Source organism: Canis lupus, chromosome 15 (genome assembly GCF_011100685.1).
Source record: "Canis lupus familiaris isolate Mischka breed German Shepherd chromosome 15, alternate assembly UU_Cfam_GSD_1.0, whole genome shotgun sequence".
Classification (NCBI taxonomy): domain Eukaryota; kingdom Metazoa; phylum Chordata; class Mammalia; order Carnivora; family Canidae; genus Canis; species Canis lupus.
In genome coordinates, this window is record NC_049236.1 from 14,458,012 (window position 1) to 14,482,141 (window position 24,130).

Sequence of the window (24,130 nt, forward strand, 5' to 3'; positions counted from 1 at the left end):
TTCCAAGTTATGAGAAAGGTCAGTGGGGCCTGTCCTACCTGTCCCCAGTCTCTCCAGAGGGTTCTGGTGGAGCAGTTTAGATGTGAGGTCCTGGGCATCTGGTGGCAGTGCATCATCCCCCTCAGGCCACACAATCTCATCTGAAGAGTTGGGGGTAAGAGGGAAGGAGTGGGTTAGAGGAGGGCCTCTGAGGCTGCAGGTGGAGTGGGGAGATAAAGAGGAGGGTCCCAGGATAAGATATGGGGAGAGAGGCCTAGAGGGCCCTAGAGCCCCTGAAAGCCTTGCCTGGGACCAACTCCTTAAGTTCTATAGAGTCCTGACCTCCTACACACCCTCCCCCATGGGCAGCCCTGGGATCCAGGCCTTCCCCTGTCCTGAAGCTCTAGCTTAGCCTGGCTTTACGCTTTAGACACTAGTACCCTCACACAACCACAAACGTATACTCATAGGCCACACACACACACACACACACCACAGGCACACTCATGTCCATATGGGAGAGACATGAACACAAACAGAACAAGCCCCAGGTGACAGAGTACACTTGTACATACACATGCACACATCTAAGGGGCAAGCATACACAATTCAGAATAAGAACTCATAAGCCTCAGAGGTGCATGTATAAATCATATTTGTGGATCCAGACTCTGTCTCCCCAGTGTGCCAGGGTGATGATACCTACCACTGATCACTTGCCCAAAGAGCTCTTCCGGAGTATCTCCAAAGAAAGGGACGCAACCCACCAGGAACTCATACAGGATTATGCCCATGGCCCACCAGTCCACTGGCTTCCCATAGCCCTGACGCAGGATCACCTCAGGTGCAATGTACTCCGGGGTCCCGCATACCTGGGCAAAGAGAAGCCAGGCTGGCTCAGCATACTGAGGCAGCACACTGGCGTGACAGCCGAAGGGGTGGGGATATTCCCACCTCTGGAGAAGAAAAGTCTCTGAATGAAGACTCAGCTTACTTTGGTTAAAGAACAAGATCAATAGGAACCCATGGTATCAGAGTTGGAACTGTTGGTTGGGGGGAGTTTATGTACTTTCTAATGAACCAAAACATGTAATTCTATCCTGGAACAACCACTCCCTGAGCCCTCAACATCTCTTTGTGGCATAAAGTTCCCACACCTGGCCTCTGCCTTCCAGTCTCTCAAAGGACAGATCCTACAGTCACATGACTATGACAGGGACTTGCAAACAGTCACCAACTGAACTGTCAAATCAGGGAACATCCAGAGGCTACTCTCAGGAAGCTTGGCCACAACCCAGTGGAAACTTGGAGCTGTGTTCTAAGAACAACAGGCTTCAGAAGAGCCTTGCCCCTGCCTGAGGCCAGGAGGTTCAGGACTAATCTCTTGTTAGTCTCTGAGAGTAACAATGGTTATATGACCTATTTTCCCCAAACCCTGAGGAAGGAGATGATTTTGGATTTATATCCATATGATTCTTGTGGCCCACCCCATTTACCAAACGTCCTACCTATCTCAGTGCCTCCTTGGAACCAAAAGGTGGAAAAGATAGGAATTCCCATCTTAACATCTAGCTACAGGGTAATAAGCATGTGGCTCCTCACCCTTATTCTCAAGTCTGAAACTCAACCCCCAAGGTCTCAACCATCCTTCCTCACCTGCTTGTCCAGGAACTCCCGGGCATCCTTTTCAATGTGGCCCTCGTACAAGTTTGTGGTCAGGCTCATGAGGCCAATTTTAGAAAGGCCAAAGTCAGTAAGCTTGATGTGCCCCATGGATGTAATCAGGAGGCTGGTAAATCAGACACACAAGTATGGGGTTATTTCCTGGAGTACTGATTTTAGCATATGTCAAATTGTGCCACTCAGCCTTCTACAGGCTCCCGTAGGGCATAACAGGGTAGCTTCAGAAGGGAGACAGGCAGCTATGAAAGAAAAAATATCTCTGGCTTCGTGAGGACTACATTCTGCATGAACAGCCAGCCTGCCTTTTGCCCATTCCCCCAACTCATCAATGTTTACTACCCTCAGCTGTATTCTGGACTGGGAACAGGGACCAGCCAGCTGGGGACACTTTGTCCACAGAGCAATCAGGCTCATTCCAAGGCTGCAGCCACACGTAGGCCCCTCTCCTCCCTGGGTGTCTACAGTACCCAGCTCAGGGTGAGGGGAGAGGGGCCCATAATCTTGTTCTATATCCACAGGTGGTTTTCTAGAAGGGTTGGCTGGGAGAAACTGAGAGAGGATCTCATAGAAAATGGTCTCTTTCTTCTCCTGTCACATATTCACCCCGAGTCATTTCATTTCATGACAAGGGCTTCACCCGACTGCCCCTTTATTCTAGGATTCCCAAACAGCATCTGACTTCTTTTATGAGCTCTGTGCCCACTAACGGCCCAGATGTCTTACAAGCACCGTGAACTCAACCCTTCCAAACAGAGTCATACCTAACTGGTCCTCTCCACAGAAAATGACCTTTATCTCTGAGCTCTGTGAAAAGTACTTTATTGATTATTTATAAAGATATTCTGGCTCCTGAAACGTCTTAAAACAGAGTAACTAACACAACAAAATAGGAACTATTATCCCATTTTAAAGGCAAGGAACAGGAGGCTCTCAGGTTTGATTAATGGATCCAAGCTCAAGGAATTAACAAGTGGTCATCTGAACTCCGGTCTGTCTAGTGTCAAAGCCATTTTCCACAACAGAGGCTTATCCCCATGCACTAGTCCTGACGGGGAATCTGGAAGATATCCCCCACTCCTGCTCCCTTCTCTCCTACCTCACCCCTACCTGTTGGTTTCCTTTCTACTTCCTAACAATATCCCCTCTCTTTCGCATCCTGCAGGCACGGTTGGTTTGGGCTTGGTCTACTGCAACAGCCTCACCATTTTCCTGCTGGCAGAGTGCTGTTTCTAAACTTAAACCACAATCTGAGTGTGCCATTCTATCACATACCTTTGGCTAACAGGCCCTCTGAAGACTTGCTAGGACCCTTTAAAATAAAACCCACTTTAAAAAATAAATAAATAAAAATAAAACTTACTTTACAAAATGACTCTTGATAACCCAATCCCTGCCTCTCTCTCTAGCCTTACCTCTTACTACTCTGACCAATTAACAATCTCAGTCTCCGCATACTGTACTGTAGTTCCTGGATCACATTCTCGGATACTTGTGCACCTTTTGCAAATCCTGCTTCCTGGCTTTAGAAAGCTCCTCTCATCTTTTCCCATCTGACCAATGCCCTCTGAGAAGTAGCCTATATGCAGATATTTCTGTTTCCCATACTAAAGTTCTATAGGTCAGGGATTATTTTACAACCCAGATTATACGGACGCCTGGGTGGTTCAGTGGTTGAGCATCTGCCTCTGGCTCAGGGTGTGATCCCAGGATCTGGGATCGAGTTCCACATCGGGTTCCCTGAGGGGAGCCTGCTTCTCCCTCTGCCTGTGTCTCCGCCTTCTCTCTGTGTCTCTCATGAATAAATAAATCTTTTTTTTTAAAAAGACAAACAACCCAGATTATAGCACTTGGCCCAGAGAGGTCAGTAAATGTCAGAACACTTGCTCGGCCATCTCCTAGATGCCGATTCTTCTGTTCCTCCTTTGTTCCCTTAGATGAGCTCCTTAGTGACTCTTACATGACTCTTACAGGTCTTATGATGCCACTGCCAGAATGGCTAGCAATGGTCTTTGCATTTGGGATGGTCAGGGGCTCGAGTAGTAAGCCTAGATAGAGACCCACATGAGCACTGTTTTCTGGCAGCCATTCTGGGATAAATCCAAACATGCTATGTCTGCCCCCATTTATCTATAGAGACCCAAGAGGGAAACCTTGGACAAGGGACCCAGAGAGGGGGCGTACTTGTCAGGCTTGAGGTCACGGTGCACGATGCCGTAGTTGTGTAAGTATTCCAGGGCTAACACGGTTTCCGCAAAGTACAGACGCACCATGTCCACGGGCAGGGCCCCAATGTTCTTCAATAGAGTGGCACAGTCTCCTCCTGTAACAAGCCCAGAACAGTATGAAGGAAGGATCGAGTTCCCTACTCAGGATTGTCTCAGGCTTATAGTCTCCGAGGCCCTAGAAGAGAGAGCCTCATGGAACACCCCAGTGCTAGAGACTGGGAATCTAGCTCTTATGCTGCTGGTCTGGGTGCAGACAGAGTGTGGAGAGGAGTCGGCAGGAGGTGAATCTGCCAATGGCTGTCAAGGCCACTGTTCAGGCCAGAGGGTAGGAATCTGTCCTCCAGGGGACTTGCAAGGGTAGAGCAAAGTTATTTTAGGGTGGAAGTCCTGTATACAATGAACACATCTGACTGAGACTTCAGCATTTTGTCCACTTATGTCCTTCCTGTTGACTAGCCTTTGGTTTTTGAACAAGGTAACCTTGTGAACTCCCAGCACGTACTCTCTGAATTAAAAGGAGAGTGTTGTTCAGTTTCAACTTCAAGACTTAAGCAAAGTGTCTTTGGAAGCTGTACGCAGCTGCCATCTCTCCCCAGATGCCCCACTATGCTCTTCTACTCCATCCCCAGAGCTTCTGTGTGGCCTTAAGGGGCGTCCCCTTCACAAGCCATCGGTCAGGGAAATGGCATTTCTTTTTTCTGAGGGTCCATTTGCAGTCCTCCCAGCATGCAACCCTGGGCTTGTGTGGCCTGCTATCTCCTTTGTTCCTGCCTGGCCCCAGCAGTAGAGACCATCCAGGCTTTGGGATGCAGGATTCTACAGCTGTTGGGCTGATACATCTTGTCCCAGAAAGCCTGTCTTTGCACCTGACATGGGCAGCCTCATGGCAGCTACTATTCCAGAAGCCTCTCCCTGTGAGGGGCAGGGAGCCTTGTGCCCACTGTGGTCAAATGGTCTCTGAGATCCTAAGGCAGAAACCAATGCCAAAGAGAGATTGGGAAGCTGGGCCCTGAAACTTTACTCCTATACAAAGCTGTTGGTCACAGCTTAGGGCTAAGCCTCACATTGTGCCTTGGTCTCCCTGCCAGGCCACCTTTCCCACAGTACCTTCAACATACTCCATCACCATGCACAGGTGGCGCTTGGTCTCAAAGGAGCAGAACATGCTGACCACAAAGGGGTTCTCAGCAAAGGTCAATATGTCACGCTCCACAAAGGCCTGCTGGATCTGGTTCCGAAGGATCAAGTTCTGCTTGTTGACCTTCTTCATGGCAAAGCGCTGCCGGGTGGACTTATGCCGCACCAGGAATACAGCCCTGGGAAACACAGTCCATCCCATCTCCCATGGACCCTCAGCAACTGGGCTGTGCTCCCCACCACCCAGAGCTGGGGTGTCTAATCACACCCTATAAATGCGCAGACCAAAGGAACAGGCGTGTGCTTATCGATGAGAAGGATCTGGGCCCCTGCCCACAGAGCTCTTCAATTTCCCAACACACTAATCCTGAGGACACAGTTCAGTTCTCCCCCAGAGCTCAGGAAGAGGAGGAGTGCTACCAAGAGGAGTGGGGGCCTTGTCAAGAAAGGAACAATGCTCAGATGTCAGAGGACTGAACTCCTGTCTCTCTCCAGGAGGCTCTGAGGTCGGAGAGGGTCTATCCTGAGCATGTGCTGCCCAGAGGATCAGGTATCCTACACTTCTAGAAGGAAGAGCCCAAGGGCTGACCTAGCTCCAATCCTGGCCACACCCCAAGCCCTGCCTTTACCCATAGGCGCCATTGCTGATGAGTTTAATAGTTTCGAAGTCCTCCTCAGAGGGCGTCCTTTTAGATGTCACAGATGCCCCACGGCCCTGGAAGACAAGAGCAAAGGCAAGAGGCAAGCGTGCTTCTTAGAGCCCACGTGCTGGGGAAGCCAGAGCCCCAGCATCGGGTCAGCGCCTAGTCCTGCTGCAGCCCCCACCCATTCTTCCCAATGCAGGAGCTGAATGGCTTCTGAGATAGTAGGTGCTACCATCCATACCTCCCCTCCACCTTCACACATCCTCTCAAATAGGACTCGTGGTCCTTTGGTTCATAGGGCCCAGCCTCCAGGATTGGGGCAGAAGCTCAAGGTCTTTACCTCAACCGAATCATCTGTCTCTGGAGTGTCAGGACTGTCATAGCTGCTCAACTGGGCCATTTCTAGAAATAAAGCAAGGGCAGAAGAGAAAGGTGTGTGCAGCAATGTCAGGCATCTCAGCAGTCCACTCACATCACATGACAGGTGCATGCAAGGCAGGCATTAATATTTCCCGCATCAGTCTGGGGTGCAGGTACAGTCCTGTGGCTCTATCCTCAGAGGAGTCACAGCTTTTGGACTTGTTTCCCAAATTACATTGCCACTCCTATCTCTAGAAGTCCAGTGCCATTCACAAGGTCTGGCAAATTCTAAAAAGCTTCCCTCAAATTTAGGACAATTCCTGGAAAACAGGGCCCAAGGTTGGGCTACTGGTCCCCATCCTGCTTCACCGTTGAGGTTGGGAAGCAGGGAAGCAGGAGCAGGATGACTAGAGACCAGTGACTTAGAAGCCCACGCTCCACAGGGGCATAGTGTGAATGGAGATATCTGCTGAAGCCCTGGGTCAGGACCACACCAGAGTCACAGGAAGGCTGGTAAGGGGGCCCAAAAGGAGGTAAAAAGGCAGAGGAGGTGATCATTTTTGAAAATGTAATTGTAGTCCTTTGCTGTTGACCTCTTCTGACATTAGGCTCCAGCTGGGCCCATGGCAGTTCAGGTTGGGTCACACCAGGCGGATGTGAACGAATGTGAAGGAGGGGCTACACTGTGACAGAGAACACTGGGTTCTTTAGATGGCCCTGAGGCCTCTGATCGTGTCCATGTCCAGTCTAAGCCTCTTCTTCTAGTGGCCTTCCCGTGGTTAGAGCTTGTTGGCTACGGTGTGTCTGTAGCCACCAGGGAGCATGCTCACCCTCCAGTGGATCCCGTGTGAGGCCCAGCTGACTAACGATGTAGCGGGGAATGTCACATTTAATCCCTTGTCCCTCTTTGGCATGGCCCTCGGCTGCTTCCAACAGGTGGTAGAACTCTTCCGGGTCAAACTCCTGTGCCAGGAAAGGGAGACAGTGAGTGGTGAGGGCTACAAGTGAACGCCTCTTTGATTTTCACAGCACATACCCAGGAGGATGAACAAGACTTTTTCTTTATGATGGGACACTTGCCACCGAGCACCCAGAAACATCATGAATCGGGGATCTTAAGAATAGGGACAAAGTTGTCTTCCAGGTCAGCTCCAGATCAGACCTCCTAAGCATAGGCTGTCTTCCTGACAATAAGAACCAGACTTTTTGGTTTCAAGATGGCTCAACCTATTCATCTGATCCAGAGTCTCCTGCGAACCAGATGGTATTGTCACACATAAGCGCACACGTACACGCATTCCTGCCTTCAGATGTTTACGAAGCACCCCCCATGTGCTAGGGGCTGGAGAGCCATGTGGACAGCACAGCACTCTTTATCTATCCGGAGCACAGAAACATGAGGGTTCCAGTCACTGGGCACCTACTAAGTGCCACAGCCTGGGCTAACCCCTGCTAACACTTCTATGACCTCAGTGAGGAAATCAAGGCCCACAGAGAGGCACTGACTTGTTCTCTTGCACCCTGGACTCACCTCAGTGGCAACACTGTTTGCAGGACCATAATTATTATTTCTAGGTCTCCATGCCTCCTATACGAGGCACTACAAGACTAACTCCACTGCAGAGGGAGCACCTTAGGATCAGACACTCTGCTTTGTTCATGTCTGTGTCCCCCCCAGTGACTGGTATGAAGTAGGTGCTCAATAAGGTGCTCCCTCATGACAAAGTGAAGCACTCGACTTGTGCTGACCGACCTGGCCTGTGCTCCTGACCACCCAGACCTCCACTCTCCTGGGCCCTGCTCGGTGTGAGAGGGCCAGGCTGCTACCCCTCAGGACCAGCCATTTTCCTCACAGGAGCTTGTCTGGGCCCCCATGCTGGCATATCATAGTCAGGTAAGGACTTCAGCAGCAGAAATGACAGTGGTGCTACCAGTTTTGCTGTTAGCAGGAGACTTCCCCTATGTGCCCACCCCCTCCCGACCCTCCTAGGAGCCCACTCACCAAGCATTCCAGGAGTCGAGCTGGGCGGGCGATGACAATCATCAGCTTCTTCACCAGCTGCATCACAAAAGCTACTTCTGAACTCTCTGAGCGCTCATGAGCCTGTAGAGAAGACAAAGGTTGGTTAAGTAATCCCCTGGCACAGTGTGGTTGGGCTAATGCAGGACTGGGCTGGGCAGAGCTGGCTCTAGGGAGAAACAATTGGGTGGTACAGAGACTTTTGAAAAGGAGAAGGCCAGTGCGCTGTGAGAGGGAGCTTTAGGACTCTATGATACTAGGGAATGTCACAGACACATGTGGCTTTACCTGTTTCTCCAACTAGACCCCAGTTCAAGAGGCAACTCTCAATGGAGCGTTCACTGTTCACTTCCCACCCCAGGCAGAATGTCAGGAATAGAAAGACTTCAAAGCAGGAGTGAGGCGACCAGATAGGTATTTTAGAAAGATCACTCTGGCTGTAGTGTGGACAGTGCACTAAAGAGCATAAGCCTAAAGCAGGAAAATCCATTAACAGGCTACTGCAGTTAATGTGCATGAAAAAGGCATAAATCAAGGCAGGAGGAATGGAGAGGAACAGCTTGGGGCTATTTACAATGTAGATAGAGCAGACCTGAGGGTTGGAAGCAGCAAGAGAAGGGTACTGCAACTACGATTTTAGGGAGATTTCGGTGAACCCACAAATGAAATAAATACAAGAATGTAAGTAGTTCAGGTAAGGTAGGTGGAGAGGACTTGCTTGGGGCTATTTACAATGTAGATAGAGCAGACCTGAGGGTTGGAAGCAGCAAGAGAAGGGTACTGCAACTACGATTTTAGGGAGATTTCGGTGAACCCACAAATGAAATAAATACAAGAATGTAAGTAGTTCAGGTAAGGTAGGTGGAGAGGACTTGCAGAGTTTGAGGTACCTATACTAGATACTTTCTTGGGTATTCACTCAGCCCGGGAGACTTTATCTTTTTTATGGAAACTGCTCTGACGTCTAGGAGCTACATTTGTATTGTGTGGCTGTCCCTTCCATCCCACCTCCAACAGCTCACCCGTGTGGATGACTCTCCTAGGACTTTAAAAATGGATGGAAAGACTGTTACTATCTGTGTGACCGAACCATACAATCTCCTGGCGGGTGAAAAGGGCCGGTCACGTCTACCAAAGGGATTGAGCTAAAGCAGCACAGAACAGAAAGGCATGAGAGGAGAACGACCACTTCCCGAGCTTTCCACAGCTTCTGGTTTCTGGTTGCGGTTCCTTAGGGCCAGGCTGCAGTCCTGCCTTCAATTCTCTAAGACCCACCCTTTCATCATTATAATGAGCTTCCCCTTCCTGCTTATACTACTCCTGAGTGGGTTTTCTATTATTTGCAACCAAAGAATACTAACCAATCTGGGAAAAGCGGAGGAGTTTTTGTGAAGCAGCCCGCAACACGGATCTGGAGCTAAGAACAAGGAGGACAAGGCCAGGAGGGTGTCCTCAGTGTGTGGATGACAATGGAAGACACGGAGATGAAGCTGCCAGGGAGAGTGTGAAGGAAGGCAGAAGAGGAGAACCGACGCACAGAGTGGTGCCCTGTGGGACACCAGCATTTAGTACTTTTATTTATTTTTCTTTAAAGTGGGTTTAGGGATCTCTGGGTGGCTCAGCAGTTTAGCGCCTGCCTTTGGCCCAGGGCGCGATCCTAGAGTCCAGGGATCGAGTCCCACGTCAGGCTCCTGGCATGGAGCCTGCTTCTCTCTCCTCCTGTGTCTCTGCCTCTCTCTCTCTCTCTATGTCTATCATAAATAAATAAATAAATCTTTTTAAAAAAATAAAGTGGGTTTATTTTTTTTTTTTGGGGGGGGTTAATCTCTATTACCTAACATGGGGCTCAAACTCACAACCCTGAGATCAAGAGTTGTATACTCTTCCAACTGAGCCAGCGAGGTGCTCCCTAAAGCAGCTTGAACACCAGCATTCAAGAGATGGGCAGAGAAAGAACTTGTGAAGGGGCAGCAAGACTGTAAGACTTGAGAGATCAGTGTCATGACCCCAAACAGGGAGAAAGGTCCAGAAGAGGGATTCATGGTATAGAGCTGTGAAGACAGATCAGGATGGGAAGAGAGCACGGGACCTCTTTGGCAATTGGTCAGTTTGTTCCTTGGTGACTTTTGCCTGAAACAGTTTTAGTGGGATGGTGGGAAGGGAAAGTAGAAGGCAGAAGGCTGAGCAGTAAACAGGTTGTTAGGAAAGAAAAATAGCAAATAAGGACTACCTAAAAAAAACTGGTTATGAAATGAAGAGAGAGGCTGGGCACTTGATGAAAACTCATTTATTCTTCAAAGATTCAGCCCTAACATCAACTCTGTGGACTATCATCTAAGTCCTCTGCCTGTACCCCCCTCAAACCCATGAGAACAGGAAGTAACTGCTCCCTTTCCTATGTTCTGTTTGCTCATACCACAGGGTACCACAAGTTGTTTTATAATTAGTTGCCCGTTTCTACAGCTACACTGTAGAGCCTTGTAAACAGAGAGATCGTGTCTTTTTTATCCCTTATGCACCAAGACTAGCATAGTGTCTCTTACATAACTCACATCAATGTTTGTTGATTAAGTGTTTGAAAACAAGATCTTAGGCTCTAGAATAAGACAAACCTGGGTTTGGGTTCTAGCTCTGCTACCAAAAAATGGGTTACCTTGGGCTAACCTAACCTCTTTTTTTTAAGATTTTATTTATTCATGGGAGACGCTGAGAGAGAGAGGCAGAGACACAGGCAGAGGGAGAAGCAGGCTCCCTGGGGGGAACCCGATGTGGAACTCAATCCCAGGACCCTGGGATCATGCCCTGAGCTGCAGGCAGACATTTAACCACTGAGCCACCCAGGTGTCCCAAACCTAACCTCTATTAAAGCTTTGGTTTCCTCATCTATAGATTTAGAGAATAACAGTACCTTACTTACAGTGGGTTGTTGTGAAGATTAGATAAATTAAATGAGATCATGTATTGTCTAGTATGCACTCAGTGCTCTATAAATGATAGTGACTTTATTAAAATATTTTATTCATTTATTTGACAGAGAACATAAGCAGAGGGGGAGGGCAGAGGGAGAGGAAGAAGCAGACTCCCCACTGAGCAGGGAGCCCCTTGCGGGGGCTCAATCCCAGGACCCTGGGATCATGACCTGAGCCAAAGGCAGCTGCTTAACCAACTGAGCCACCCAGGTGCACCTATAGTGGTTTTATTTTAAATGTAAATCTCACCATGTCATTTTCCAAATTAAAACCACTCAATAGGGCAGCCCGGGTGGCTGAGCGGTTTAGTGCCTGCCTTGGGCCCAGGGCGTGATCCTGGAGGCCCGGGATCGAGTCCCAAGTCAGGCTCCCCGCATGGAGCCTGCTCCTCCCTGCCTATGTCTCTGCCTCTTTCTCTCTGTCTCTGTCTCTCAATAATAAATAAATAAAATCTTAAAAAAAAACCACTCAATTTCCCCACTGCCTTCATGATAAGATCTAAGCTCCTCAGACACTTCAGCCTTTGCCCTCCTGCTCTAACTTTTCAAATTCATCTACTAACTTTCCCCCCCTGCAGGCATCCTTCACCTATTCCTGCCAAACTAGTCTCTGCAATTCCTGGAATGTACCAAGTTCCTTTATACCTCTCCGAGTGGCCTGATTCCAGGGCTGGCTAGTGCCAGCTCCTGGTGGGCAAACTGACCATAAGTGGTTGTCACTGTGTATCCTTTATTGTTCTCATGATACATTTACTGTTTACATTTGTTTTGTTGCACACAGGTCTGTAAACATGCCTAAGATATCTGTATATAGCTTGGGCTTTGTAGCTTTTGCTTATTCAAAATTCACATGTTAATGACTTACAATGGTGGTCTACTTTGGGCATTATGTGGTTAAAAAAGAAAATACTTCCCCTCAAAAAACTTTTTAACGTGGAAACAATAAATTTCACAGAAAAAAAAAAAAAAAAAGAAAAAAGAACAAAAAACTGTTTCCTAGGTCTGGTGAACTCCTACCTACTCGTCAAGACTCAACTTTTCCCGAACCCTCCATGAAGAGTTAGTATATTCTCTGTCCTCAGAACAGACCTCTATTATTCAGTGCTCATCAATCACAATCACTTTAATACACAAAAGTGAGATAATTCATGCAGAGGACTCAGTGTAGCGTCTGGTACACAGGACACTTAATAGATGATAGCTGTTCCTTTCACTTGTTGATGGGTCTGAACCCCATTCAACAGTGAGGTTCTTTTTTTTTTTTTTTTTTAAGATTTATTTATTTATTCATTCAGAGAGAGCGAGAGAGGCAGAGACACAGGCAGAGGGAGAAGCAGGCTCCATGCAGGAAGCCCGATGTGGGACTCGATCCCGGGTCTCCAGGATCACACCCCGGGCTGCAGGCGGCGCTAAACCTCTGCGCCACCAGGGCTACCCAACAGTGAAGTTCTTGAGCTGAAACCTGCAATGAAGATTTTTCTGCATCCCCAGGGCCTAGCAAATTAGGGAACAGATGAATGCACTGACTCCATATTCAGTGTTCTGATTGCACCAAATAGCCGGCTCCCAGAGGGCCATGAGTCAGGAAATTGCCTGAAGGTTTTGGGCAAATGCTGACTTTAGCATTTCAGAAGGTCATTTTAGATAAAGGGGCAAACTAGGAAATCACTCCACCTTGATTCTTTACCTGATGCCACAATCCCAGATTCCTAGCCACTGTTAGAAAGTTATTCTCGAACAAAGAGTTGCTAGGGATTTGCATGAGAATTTAGTTTGCTAAAATCATACTTCTACAATGTTCAAATTTAAGTATTTCTCCTAAAATCAGAAAAAAAAATTTGTACGAGGAAGCACTTTTTCATCTATTAAATCAAAACTTTCCTCACTGTAACTCTTGCCCACTTGGTTAACAGGCCTTTGAGAGTAAAGGGCACACATCTGCCACCTATTATGTATGAGAAATCTTCCAATATTTGACAGCAATGATCATGGTCATCTTTAGTCATCTTTCCCTAGATTCAACTGTTTCCTAATTAAAAACAAAACAACTCCCTGCTCCTAATTTCCAGACTCACACACTGAAGTCCTATTTGATCATTAGCTCTGGGTTCTCAGCTCAGTTGGTACTACACCAGAGCAAGGTCACATGTCTGGAGGTAATAGGGGTCTAGATTAGGAAACACTCTAGTGCTTGAAGGCATACATGTCCTCCCCACTATACTTATGGTATAATACAGGGCAACTGTATTATACCATGTGATTTGAGTGGGAAGGCAACTGACCACCTTAGCGTAGAGGCTAACAGGAAAGCAAACCCTGGAACAGGAAGCAGTGCTTGGGAACTCACTCACCTGGGTGGCTCAGTTGGTTGAGCATCTGACTCTTGGATTTGGCTCAGGTCATGATCTTGGGGTCATGGGATTGAGTCAGGCTTACGTCAGGCTCACAGTAAGAACAGAGTCTGCTTGAGATTCTTTCTCCTTCCCTCTCCCTCTGCTCCTCCCCCGCCACTCGCACATGCGTGCACTTTAACATAAATAAATAAAAATCTTAAAAAAAAAAAAAAAGGTACTCACTGTATACTCTGGTCTTGAGCATCTCTTGGTTACTTTATCTCTAGCCTCCCAGAGAAGACTTTTCACAACGGGGAAGATCAGGTCTCTAAACACCTAAATCCCTACTACCAAACTTCTCATTACATAAATACAATGTCAGCAAACAGATAAAAGTATAGTGCAAGCCCCAGTCTGTTTTCCTTTGGCTGAGCAGAACCAGTCTGAAGGTTCTGCTTACAACAGTATTTCCAGCTAGAAGAGAACCCACCACAGTCACTGAGGCCACTTTTAGGCTTTGGGTCATAAACTTAGATACTTATGAATACTACCAATGTTGGAGCCTCAGGTAGAATAAGTGGAATCAGAAAAAAAGCAGGCTTCTATTATAATGCAGGGGACTGAGGAGGAACCGAAGGGGGTGGGTCCTGCATGAGCAAGGAGGTGACAAACTGGCTGAAAAGATTGGAAACACCATTAATGCCTTTATCTTCGCTTGGAATAAATAACCCACCACTTCATGGAGCATTTACCAGAGTTCCAGCACAAGGATACTCACATCTTGTATAAGTTTCTCTAAATTCTCTTGAAGTTCATAGAAGTAGTGTGATGTAATGAGACGATTCCGAGATTTATCCAGGCAGTCTCGGGCCATCTCAATCACCTGATGATGAATAAAGCTCAAGGTTCCATCTGCCAAGGGCAACACGCTATCTGGAGTGTTGGAGGAAATGAATTCTGCAAGACGCTCTTCCATTTGTGCGGTAGCCTGCAAATATAAGCAGGAAAAGTGACATATCCCTTCTAGTTCCAGCTCAGTTGGAAGCTCAGCCTGGACTAGTAATAGCCTGAAGATAGGCTCTGTGATCCTGGTTTCCTGATGCTGCATTTGGGGAACTTGACAACTGGACACATGAAAAGATCATCCTTAAGTCAAGTCTAAATATAGTCAAGGGGCACGTAGGAGGTTCAGTGGGTTAAGTGTTCAACTCCTAGTTTTGGCTCAGGTTGTGAGATCGAACCCTGCATGGGGCTCTCTGCTCAGTGGGGAGTCTGCTTCTCTCCCTCTCCCTTTGCCCCTCCCCCTGCTCGTGTGCTCTCTGCTCTCTCTCGCAAATAAATAAATCTTTAAAACAAACATAAACAGTATAGTCAGGGCCCTCTATCATCTGGCCTTATCTGTCTCCCCGCCGCCCAATCCTTGGATGGTATGCTCATTTGCTCTGAGGACCTGGAAGTGTTTGCTGCTCTCCCCCTGTAGCATGTTGCTTCATACCTGTTTATGCTGTTCCCTGTGGGTTCACCTGCCAGGCCTGCCTGGCAAACTCCTATCATTCCTTCTAATCTCAGTTCCCACATCATCTGCCAGACCAACTAGGGTTTCCTTTCCTCTGTCCTGCCACTAGCCCTCCTGATTGTATAAACCTACTGTATGAACACTGCTGCTTTCTAAAGACTTCTCTGCAAATTTCAATTCAGAGAGAATTTGATTTATCTCAGGATCTTCTTGCTTGACCTTAGGGCCCAACTAGACTAAGCAGATGCTCAGAGAGTGTTTGTTGAAGGTGTGAACCTGCCTCCTCATGGACCTGGACCCTCAGCAGAGCAGAACAGGAGTCTGGCTCAGAAGCCTCTTGGGGACCTAACTGCACAGTTAGGCCAAGTGATAAATTACACCAGTCAACAAGTTCCTAGCTGCCTATTTAGGACTTGGTCTTCTTTGCTTTGCCACCAGGTGGCAACTTCTGATTTCCAATTGGGTTTAGGGGTGTGTGTTTCAGATATTTTCACCATAAGCATTTTTGCCACAAACATTTTTACTGCACAACTAAATGGCCATAAGGCAATTTTGCTGTAAAAGAAAATAATAACTGGTTGACAGCATTGTTTGACAGTTTCGTTTCATTTCTCCAATGATGCAGAATTCCCATTCATCATCTAAATCTTAGCCTTCGGGGATCCCTGGGTGGCGCAGCGGTTTGGCGCCTGCCTTTGGCCCAGGGCGCAATCCTGGAGTCCCGGGATCGAATCCCACATCAGGCTCCCAGTGCATGGAGCCTGCTTCTCCCTCTGCCTGTGTCTCTGCCTCTCTCTCTCTCTGTGACTATCATAAATAAAAAAAAAAAAAAAAAAAAAAAAAAAATTTTAAATAAAAATAAAAAAATAAATCTTAGCCTTCATGACAGTTTATACAGTGGCTCAGAGTTTTGAATCCATATGCCCTATAGAAATTTGGAAGGTCTATAAATGGACATGTGACAATATGCCAAGGACAAACAAGAGCATGGAAGGCTTTCACAATACAATACAAAGCTCAGTTATAAGTATGTATCCTTATGGGACACCTGGGTGGCCCAGTCAGTTAAGTGTCGGACTCTTGGTTTTGAAGCTCAGGTCGAAATTAAGACCGCATCTAGCTCTATGTTTGACTTGGAGTTGGCTTGGGATTCCCGTTCTCTCTCCCTCTGCATCCCTACCCCTGCTTGTGCTTTCTCTCTCTCTCTCAAATAAATATTTTTTTAAGTTTTATTTTTTTTAAGTTTTTATTTATTTGACAGAGAGAGAAAGAAGCAACAAGCAGGGGGAGTGTGAGAAGCAGATTTCTCATCAAGCAGGGAGCCCGATAGGGGACTTGATCCCAGGACCCTGGGATCATGGCCTGAGTCAAAGGCAGATGACTAAGACACCCAGGGGCCCCTCCAGTTTAGTGCCTGCCTTCGGCCCAGGGCATGATCCTAGAGTCCCGGGATCAAGTACCACGTGGGGCTCCCTGCATGGAGCCTGCTTCTCCTTCTGCCTGTGTCTCTGCCTCTCTCTCTCTCTCTCTGTGTCTCTCATGAATAAATAAATAAAATCTTTAAAAACACACACACACACAAAACCATACTCTAATAGAGAAACTGACATTTCTTTTTTTGAATATTTTATTTATTTATTTGAGAGAGTGAATGAGAACAAGAAAGCATAAGCAGGGGGAAAGGCAGATAGAGAAGGAGAGGCAGACTGCCCACGGAGCAGGGAAGCCTGCTGCAGGGCTTGATCCCAGGTCCCTGGGATCATGACTTGAGCCGAAGGCAGACCCTTAACCAACTAAGCCACCAAGGCGCCTCTAGAAACTGATACTTCTTTTAAAGAAGGATGAAATTTTGGTGAAAAAAAGAAAAAGTGTGATGTTGAACAAGAAGATGAATCTACAGGTAAAACCAAAATGCATAATACTAAGACCAAAAGACTTTGAAGACAAGTGCTTAGGTACAATGAACAAAATAAAATCAGTTATTTGTGCTGTATTGCCATGAATCTACACTATACATTTTGAATGTATTAAAATATTTTATATTTTGCAATAGCCTTTGATTTTGTTTTTCTTTTTCTTCTTTGTTTCCTTATGCCCCTTTTAATGAATATCCTTCATTTGTTTTCTGGGACCTTATCTTTTACAGCAAAATTGCCCAGTGGCCAATTAGTCATGTAGTTAAAGTGCTTTTGGTGAAAACTACCTAGAACTGTAAATATAAACCATATGTGCACACAGGTATACAGTGTGTGGAGAGAGAAAGAGGCTTGGGGAGGAGAGAGGGAGTGGAAGGAAAGGAATCTTAACACATTTTCTCTAACACTGCATCTTTACATGAATGGAGACATGCATACAAAACACACGCAATGCTAGAATGACAACACCTAATAAATATAAGGAGGAGGAAGAAACATGTGAGGTGCATTTTAAACACTACACACTCCTAATTTAATCATAATTTATGATAAATAAACTTTATTTAAATTCAATTTAGTTAACATATATTGTATTATTAGTTTCAGGGGCAGAATTTAGTGTTTCATCAGTTGCACATTGCTCATTACATCAAATGCCCTGACCTCCTTAATCACCCAGTCACCCCTTCTTCCCACTCACCCCTCCTCCAGCAATGCTGTTTGCTTCCCTAGAATTCAGTGTCTCTTATGGCTTGCCTCCTTCTATATTTTCATCTTATTTTTCCTTCCCTTCCCCTATGTTCATCTGTTTTGTTTCTTAAGTTCCACATGGGTAAATCTTATGGTATTTGTCTCTGATTTATTTTGGTTAACATAATACCCTCTAGTTCCATCCATTTCATTGCAAAGGGCAAGTTTCCATTCTTTTTGATGGCTGAGTAATATTCCACTTTATAGAAATATCAGGTCTTCTTTATCCATTCATCCACTGATGCATATCTGGGTTCTCTCCATACTTTGGCTATTGTGGACATTGCTGCTATAAATCCTGGGATCACCACATTTGTATCTTTGGGGTAAAATACCTAGCAGTACAATTGCTGGGTAGTAGGGTAGCTCAATTTTTAACTTCTCAAGGAACCTCCATACTGTTTTCCAGAGCAGCTGCACCAGCTTGCATTCCCACCAGCAGTGTAAGAGGGTTCCCCTTTCTGTACAACTTGCCAACATCTGCCATTTCCTGAATTGTTAATTTTAGCCATTCTGACTGGTGTGAGGTGGAATGTCATTATGATTTTGATTTGTATTTCACTGGTGCTAAGGGATGTTGAGCATTTTTTCATGTGTCTGTTGGCCATTTGTCTATCTTCTGTGGAGAAATGTTTGTTTATATCTTCTGCCCATTTCTTGACTGGATTTTTTGGGTTTTTAGGTGTTGAGTTTGATAAATTCTTTATAGATCTTGGATACTAGCCCTTTATCTGATATGTCATTTGCAAGTATCTTCTCTCATTCCGTTGGTTGCCTTTTAGTTTTGCTGACGGTTTCTCTTGCTCTGCAGAAACCTTTTGTCTTGATAAAGTTCCAATAGTTCAATATTCCTTTTTTTTTTTTTTTTTCTTGTCTTTGGAGACCTGTCTAGCAAGAAGTTGCTGTGGCCAAAGTCAAAGAGGTTGCTGCCTGTGTTCTCCTCTAGGATTTTGATGGAGTCCTATCTCACATTTAGGTCTTTCATTCATTTTGAGTCTATTTTCATGTATGATATAAGAAAGTGGTCCATTTTCATTCTTCTGCATGGGTCTGTCCAATTTTCCTAAAACCATTTGTTGTAGAGACTATCTTTTCCATTGGATATTCTTTCCTGCTTTGTCAAAGATTAGTTAATCGGCCATAGAGTTGAGGGTCCATTTCTGGGTTCTCTATCCTATTCCATTACTCTATGTGTCTGTTTTTTATGCCAGTACCATACTGTCTTGATGATTACAGCTTTGTAATACAGCTCAACTTGTGATGCCTCCAGGTTTGGTTTTCTTTTTCAATATTACTTTGGCTATTTGGGGTCTTTTCTGGTTCCACACAAATTTTAGGACTATATGCTCCAGCTCTGTGAAAAAGGTCAATGGTATTTTGATAGGGATTACAATAAATGTGTAGATCGCTCTGGATAGCATAGACATTTTAACATTTGTTCTTCCAATCTATGAGCATCCAATGTTTTTCCATTTCTTTGTGTCTTCCTCAATTTTTTTCATAAGTGGCTCTATAGTTTTCAGAGTAAGATCCATTTACCTCTTTGATTAGGCTTATTCCTAGATATCTTACGATTTTTGGTGCAATTATAAATGGGATCAATTCCCTGATTTCTCTTTCTTCTGCTTAACTGTTAGTGTATAGAAATGCAACTGATTTCTGTGCATTGATTTTATATCCTGCGATTTTGCTGAATTCTTGTATCAGTTCTAGGAAATTTCTGGTGGAGTCTTTTGGGTTTTCTACACAGAACATCATGTTGTCTGCAAAGAGTTAAAGTTTGACTTCTTAACTGATTTGGATGACTTTTATTTTTTGTTGTTGTCTGACTGCCAAGGCTAGGATTTCCAGTACTATGTTGAACAAAACTGGTGAGAGTGGACATCACTGTCATGTTTATGACCTTAGAGGAATAGCTTTCAGTTTTTCCCCACTGAAGATGATATTTGCTGTGAGTTTTCTCTATGTGGCTTTTATGATATTGAGGTGGGTTCCCTCTATCCCTATGTGGTGGTGAATTTTAATCAAGAAAGGATACTGGGGATGCCTGGGTGGCTCAGTGGTTTAGAGCCTGCTTTCAGCACAGGGTTTGATCCTGGAGTCCCAGGACTGAGTCCCACATAGGGCTCCCTGCATGGAGCCTGCTTCTCTCTTTGCCTGTGTCTCTGCCTCTCTCTCTCTCTCTCTCTCTCACTCTGTGTCTCTCATGAATAAAATCTTTTTTTTTTTTTTTAAAAAAAGATACTCCATTTTGTCAAATGCTTTTTTTTTTTTACATCTATTTAGAGAATCACATGGTTTTTGTCCTTTCTTTTATTAATGTTCTCTATCACACTGTTGTCTTGTGAATGTTGAACCACCCTTTGCAGCCTAGGAGTAAATCCCACTTGGTTATGGTAAATAATCTTTTTAATGTACTTTTGGAGCCCAGTAGCTAGTATCTCTGTTAGAATTTTTGCATCCACTTTCACCAGGGTTATTGGTCTGTAATTCTTTTTGGTGGGGTCTTTTTCTGGTTTGGGGATCAAGGTAATGCTGGCCTCACAGAGTTTGGAAGTTTTCCTTCCATTTCTCTTTTTACTTTATTTATCTGGGGGTGGGGAGCGGAGAAAGAGAGAGAGAGAGAACAAGCAGAGGAGAGGAAGAAGAATCCCTGCTGAGCAGGGAGCTCAATGTGGGGCTCAATCTCAGGACCCCAGGATCATGACTTGAGCCAAAGGCAAATGCTTAATTAATTGAGCCACCAGGCACCCCTTTCCATTTCTATTTTTTGAAATAGTTTCAGGACAATAAACATTAATTCTGCTTTAAATGTTTGGTAAAATTCCACTGGGAGGCTATCTGGCCCTGAACTCTTGTTTATTGGGAGATTTTTAATGACCATTTCAATTTCCTTGCTGGTTGTGGGTCTGTTCAGGTTTTCTATTTCTTCCTATTTCAGTTTTGGTAGTTTATGTTTCTAGGAATGCATCCATTTCTTCCAGATTGCCTAATTTGTTGGCATATAATTGCTCATAGTATTCTAATTGTTTGTATTTCTTTGGTGTTGGTTGTGATCTCTCCTCTTTCATTCATGAATTTGAGTCCTTCTTTTCTTTTTGATAAATCTGGCTAGAGGTTTATTTATTAACTCTTTCAGAGAACTAGCTCCTAGTTTCGCTCATCTGTTCTGGTTGTTTTGGTTTTTACTTCATTGATTTCTGCTCTAATCTTTATTATTTATCTTCTGCTGGATTTAGGCTTTATTTGCTGTTCTTTTTCCAGCTCTTTAGGTATAAGGTTAGCTTGTGCATTTGAGACTTTTCTAATTCCTTGAGAAAGGCTTGTATTGCTATTTACTTCCCTCTTAGAACTGCCTTTGCTGCATCCCAAAGGTTTTGAACAGTTGTTTTCATTTTCATTTGTTTCCATGCATTTTCAAAACTTCTTTAATTTCCTGGTTGACCCATTCATTCTTTAGTGGGATGCTCTTTAACCTCGAAATATTCGAGTTCCTTCCAAGTTTCCTCATGTGATTGAGTTCAAGTTGCAAAGCATTGTGTTCTGAAAATATGCATGGTATAACCTCAGTCTTTTTATACTGGTTGATACATCACTGGTTGTGATGTATTCTGGAGAATGTTCCATGTGCACTCAAGAAGAATGTGTATTCTGCTGCTTTAGGGTGAAATGCTCTGAACATATCTATGAAGTCTATCAGGTACAGGGTGTCATTCAAAGCCCTTGTTTCCTTGTTGATCTTCGGCTTAGATGATGTATCCATTGCTCTGAGTGGGGTGTTAAAGTCCCCTACTATTATTGTATTATTACCAATGTGTTTCTTTAATTTTGGTACTAATTGGTTTGTATATTGGCTGCTCCCAAGTTAGGTACGTAAAGATTTACAATTGTTAGATCTTCTTGTTGGATAGACCCTTTAGTTGTGCTATAGTGCTCTTTTTCATCTTGTCACAGTCTTCAGTTTAAAATCTAATCTGGGGATCCCTGGGTGGCGCAGCAGTTTAGCGCCTGCCTTTGGCCCAGGGCGCGATCCTGGAGACCCGGGATCGAATCCCACATCGGGCTCCCGGTGCATGGAGCCTGCTTCTCTCTCTGCCTATGTCTCTGCCTCTCTTTCTGTGTGACTATCATGAATAAATAAATAAAATCTTTAAAAAAATAAAATAAAATAAAATCTAATCTGTCTGATATGAAATGGCTACACCAGCTTTCCTTTGATGTCACTGGCATGATAAATGGTTCTCCACCCCCTTACTTTCAATCTGGAGATGTCTTTGGGTCTAAAATGAATCTCTTGTAATGTAAGCAGCATATCAATGGATCTTGTTTTTTTATTTATTTTTTATTTTTTTAAAGATGTTTTACTTATTTATTCATGGGGGGGGCGGGGCAGAGACACAGGCAGAGGGAGAAGCAGGCTCCATGCAGGAGCCTGATGTGGGACTCGATCCCGGGACTCCAGGATTAGGCCCTGGGCCAAAGGCAGGCACTAAACCACTGAGCCACCCAGGGATCCTGGATCTTGTTTTTTAATCCATTCTGGTATCTTATGTATTTTGATTGGAGCATTTAGTCCATTTACATTCAGAGTAGTTACTGAAAGATGAATTTAGTGCCATTGTATTACCTATAAAGTCAATGCTCCTATAAATTGTTTCTATTCCCTTCTGGTCTATTGTTATTTTTGTGCTCTCTTTGCTTACAGGATCAACTTTAATATTCCTTGCAGGGCTGATTTAGTGTTCACACATTTCTTTAGTTTTTTATTGTCCTGGAAGCTATTCATCTCTTCTAGCATAACTGAATGACAGCCTTACTGGATAAAGTATTCTTGGCTGCATATTTTCCCCACTTACCATGCTGGATATATCAAGGCAGTTCTTTCTGATCTGCCAGGTCTCTGTGGATAGGTCTGCTGCCAGCCTTATATGTCTACCCTTGTAGGTTAAGGACCTCTTATCTTGAGCTACTTTCAGGATTTTCTCTTCATTTTTGAAATTTGCAAAATTTCACTATTATATGTCAAAGTGTTGACCTACTTTTAACTGATTTTGAGGGTGGTTCTCTGTGCCTCCTGGACTTGAATGCCTGTTTCCTTCCCCAGAGTAGTAAGTTCTCAGCTGTAATTTGTTCAAAAAAACCTTCTGCCCCTCTCTCCCATCCGTCATCTTATGGGACCCTTAATATCTGGATATTATTCTGCTTCATGGACTTGCTGAGTTCTCTAAGTCTCCCTTTGTGATTCAGTCATTTTCTTTCTCTCTTCTTTTCAGCTTCCTTATTTTCCATCATTTTATCTTCTCTATCACTGACATGCTGTTCTACCTCACTCATTCTCATTTTTATAGCCTCCATTTGGGACTGCATCTTGATACTAGCATTTTTAATTTTGGCCCAAATAGATTTTAGCTATTTTATTTCTACAGTAAGGGATTCTATAGTGTCTTCTATGCTTTTTTCAAGCCCAGCTAGTATCTTTATAATCATTGTTTTAAATTCTAGTTCAGACATCTTACTTATGCCTGTATTGATTAAATCTCTGGCAGTGAATACTACCTTCTGTTCTTTCTTTTGGGGTGAATTTCTCCATTTCATCATTTTCATCAGAAAAGAATAAAAGAGAAAAAATAACAATAACAATAATGATAACAGAAAAAACAAACAAGGAACAAAACAAATTTAAAAATTAGATCTGGGGTGTGTTTTGGTCTGTTGTTACAAGAAACTAGTTCCCAAATTTTAAGAAAAAAGGAGACACAAAATAAAATAAGAAACACTAAGGAAACAAAAAATATATATAGTGTATATATAAAAATAAAAATTTAAAAAGAATTGAAAAATAATAACTGAAAAAAAATACTGAAAGACTAAAGAATAAAAAAACAATGGATGCTATTTATTGTTTTCCCCAAGAGCTTTGTAGCCCTTTATGACCAGTAAATTTAGTGTGAGCCAGTTGTTCATACTAGTCTTCTGGGGGAGGGGCCCATTGCACTGATTCTCAGGTGTACTTGCCCTAGTGGAAATTCATCTCCAGTGCACAGGGAGGCAGGGCTCAGTGTAAGTAGCTCTGGATTCTTCTATGTGGTACTACTTTGCTTCCTGAAGGCTTTCAGCACTGACAGGAGCGATGAAAATGGTGGCGCACTGATCTCTAGCCCTGGAGCTGAAAGTTCATATCCCCGCTTCAGTGAGCCCACACAGAAAAGCAGTCCTTCACTCTTGTCTCGCGGGGTTCCATCAAAACTCTGTGTTCACCTGGCCTGTGCCCGAGTGTTTTTATCTCGGGCACATGACTGAGTTTCAAAACTCCAAATTTTATGGATACCTCTGGTGCGGACCCATGCTCTTTCTCCCAGAGGAGGGAAGGGGTCTCTCCATGCTTTTGCCTTTTGCTGGACCCCTGCCAGAAAAGTGGTCACATGACGGTACAGTGATTCACAGTTTATGGCAACACAGAGCAGAAAGGCAGCACCTAGACCTGCTGTTTTCAGCCATTTTCCCCACTCTTGTGCCTGGGAACTCTGCCACACTCAGGCACCCCTGTTCTTCTCATGATCCTGAGGATCCTGAGACCATGCTGAGGAGCCTGGGTTTCT

At 44.7% G+C, this 24,130-nt stretch overlaps 1 protein-coding gene across 11 annotated transcripts in view; it reads right to left on the minus strand.

The window, feature by feature from the left end:
* The window catches only part of MAST2 (microtubule associated serine/threonine kinase 2), a 208,477-nt gene that overhangs the window by 5,603 nt on the left and 178,744 nt on the right, over positions 1-24,130 (minus strand). For all 11 annotated transcript variants that reach the window (XM_038558183.1, XM_038558188.1, XM_038558184.1 and 8 more), the window contains 10 exons: positions 14,128-14,337; positions 8,031-8,132; positions 6,859-6,991; positions 6,009-6,070; positions 5,654-5,739; positions 4,995-5,203; positions 3,844-3,982; positions 1,636-1,768; positions 686-851; positions 39-140 (listed from right to left, as the gene is read on the minus strand). In XM_038558183.1, coding sequence (XP_038414111.1) covers positions 39-140; positions 686-851; positions 1,636-1,768; positions 3,844-3,982; positions 4,995-5,203; positions 5,654-5,739; positions 6,009-6,070; positions 6,859-6,991; positions 8,031-8,132; positions 14,128-14,337 — 1,342 coding nt within the window. The remainder of the gene's footprint in view (positions 1-38; positions 141-685; positions 852-1,635; positions 1,769-3,843; positions 3,983-4,994; positions 5,204-5,653; positions 5,740-6,008; positions 6,071-6,858; positions 6,992-8,030; positions 8,133-14,127; positions 14,338-24,130) is intronic.